The 1,674-nt window shown below is 35.4% G+C and overlaps 1 protein-coding gene across 5 annotated transcripts in view; it reads left to right on the top strand.

Moving 5' to 3' along the window:
* Positions 1 to 1,674, top strand: part of WDR33 (WD repeat domain 33) — a 64,795-nt gene that overhangs the window by 31,864 nt on the left and 31,257 nt on the right. For all 5 annotated transcript variants that reach the window (XM_018563500.1, XM_018563499.1, XM_018563498.1 and 2 more), the window contains exon 6: positions 1,102 to 1,199. In XM_018563500.1, coding sequence (XP_018419002.1) covers positions 1,102 to 1,199 — 98 coding nt within the window. The remainder of the gene's footprint in view (positions 1 to 1,101; positions 1,200 to 1,674) is intronic.

The following is a 1,674-nucleotide window of genomic DNA, read 5'->3' as shown; positions in this document are numbered from 1 at the left end:
GAGAAATCGCTTATAATATTTAAAGTGGAAGTGAAACAGCTAAATTTACATATGAAATCGGAGTGTGAAGACTTAACTGTCAAGAATGAGATCTCTACAGTTTTCTAATCTAGACATCTTGTCAGACAGCACAGCCAGGATCTGACCTCAGCTGCAGTTAAAGCAGTACTGCTTGATCAAGCACTTGACCATCTTGTGATTTGGATATTGAGCCATTGCCCTGTGTAATGTGCAATGTGGTAAGCTAATTAGCTTGTAGTGCTGCCCCTTCTTATCGCAGTTAAATCCTTTTCTGCTAAAGTCTACTATTAAAAAAAAAAAGAAGCTGATCCAGTATTTAGAAATAAATGTAAGGATATTTTAAATGCATTACTGTGTTAAATTTGTTATTTTATTTCTGGCTACACATATGCATTTTGTTGTATCTATTAAAATTCTACGAGCAATTAAATACTTTTTTTTTTTCCTTTAGCTTAAAGTGAACTAGACTTTTTAAACTTAAAAAAATGTCTACAAGCAAACACCACAAATTTCCCATACATAACATCCCCCTATGCGTCAGAACTGCCCTTAGTAAGCACTGAGCCACTCATTGAATAGGGTCAATGTCAAGTAATGCCAGGTAAATCAAGGATGGTAGATTGCAATGATTGGTACCATAAAGAGCTTAGAACCACAACTGTCTCCCAAGCCATTGGTTGGGGATCACTCGTACTGTTTACTGTCCTACAGTTTGCTATTGAATACTGGGACCCCAGTAACAAAATTAAACTAAATCATACAGGGATATTTAGAAATCCCTATAAGTTCTGTCAGTCATGCACTTGGTCAATAGGTCTTTTACTTTAAAACGTTTTAAAAGTAGAGTACAGGTTTACTTTTAACAGAGTGTCTAAAATGGAATGTTTCTTACTAATAGACTTGGGGAGTTCTCTCTGTTTTTTTTATAATTTAAAAGGGTAAAACATTTGAAAATTAAACTCCAGCCATGAAATGTAAACCTGCCCCACAATATGCAGAGAAGTTGTTTCAATTGTTAAGGAGCATTGAGTGCTTCGTTGTTTCTGACATTTTCCCATAATGCTTGTTTCCATGCAACAGTTTCTCCCCTACGGATAATAAATTTGCTACCTGTTCAGATGACGGCACAGTTAGGATTTGGGATTTTCTTCGTTGCCACGAGGAGAGAATACTGCGAGGTATGTTGATTGCTCTCTGAAAGCAACTATTTTGATGGTGTGTCTTTAAGTAAAGCTTGCTACTATTTTAAGATTTTGGTTACTGTTTAGTTTTACATTAGTATGTATAACCACTACATGACTGTTCAGAGAGGACCTGACACCAAACCAAATCACTGATAACTGAACATCACAAACAAGTGTACATATAATTTTATATGCTGTGTAGTCAGGCAAAGATACTGTGGATTACCATTTATATAGATGCAGAATATAAGGAATACTTGAAAACATTTGTAAAGTGTAAACAGAAGGCGGAAAAAGCCTGGAAAATTAAGTCCAGAGCTTTAGTAGCCCATATTGACAAAAAAGGTGTTTACTGCCTTGTCACCAGCCTAAGGTATCCCCTCCAAGTAATATTTAGCATGGGTTTTTTGTTTTTGTTTTTTTAAACGAGGGATAAGATTAGAATGGTCTAATGTTTTTTGCATATGTT

The sequence above is a fragment of the Nanorana parkeri genome, unplaced genomic scaffold (assembly GCF_000935625.1).
Source record: "Nanorana parkeri isolate BGI_ZX_2015 unplaced genomic scaffold, ASM93562v1 scaffold667, whole genome shotgun sequence".
Lineage (NCBI taxonomy): Eukaryota > Metazoa > Chordata > Amphibia > Anura > Dicroglossidae > Nanorana > Nanorana parkeri.
This window is presented reverse-complemented; position numbering and strand designations above follow the sequence as displayed.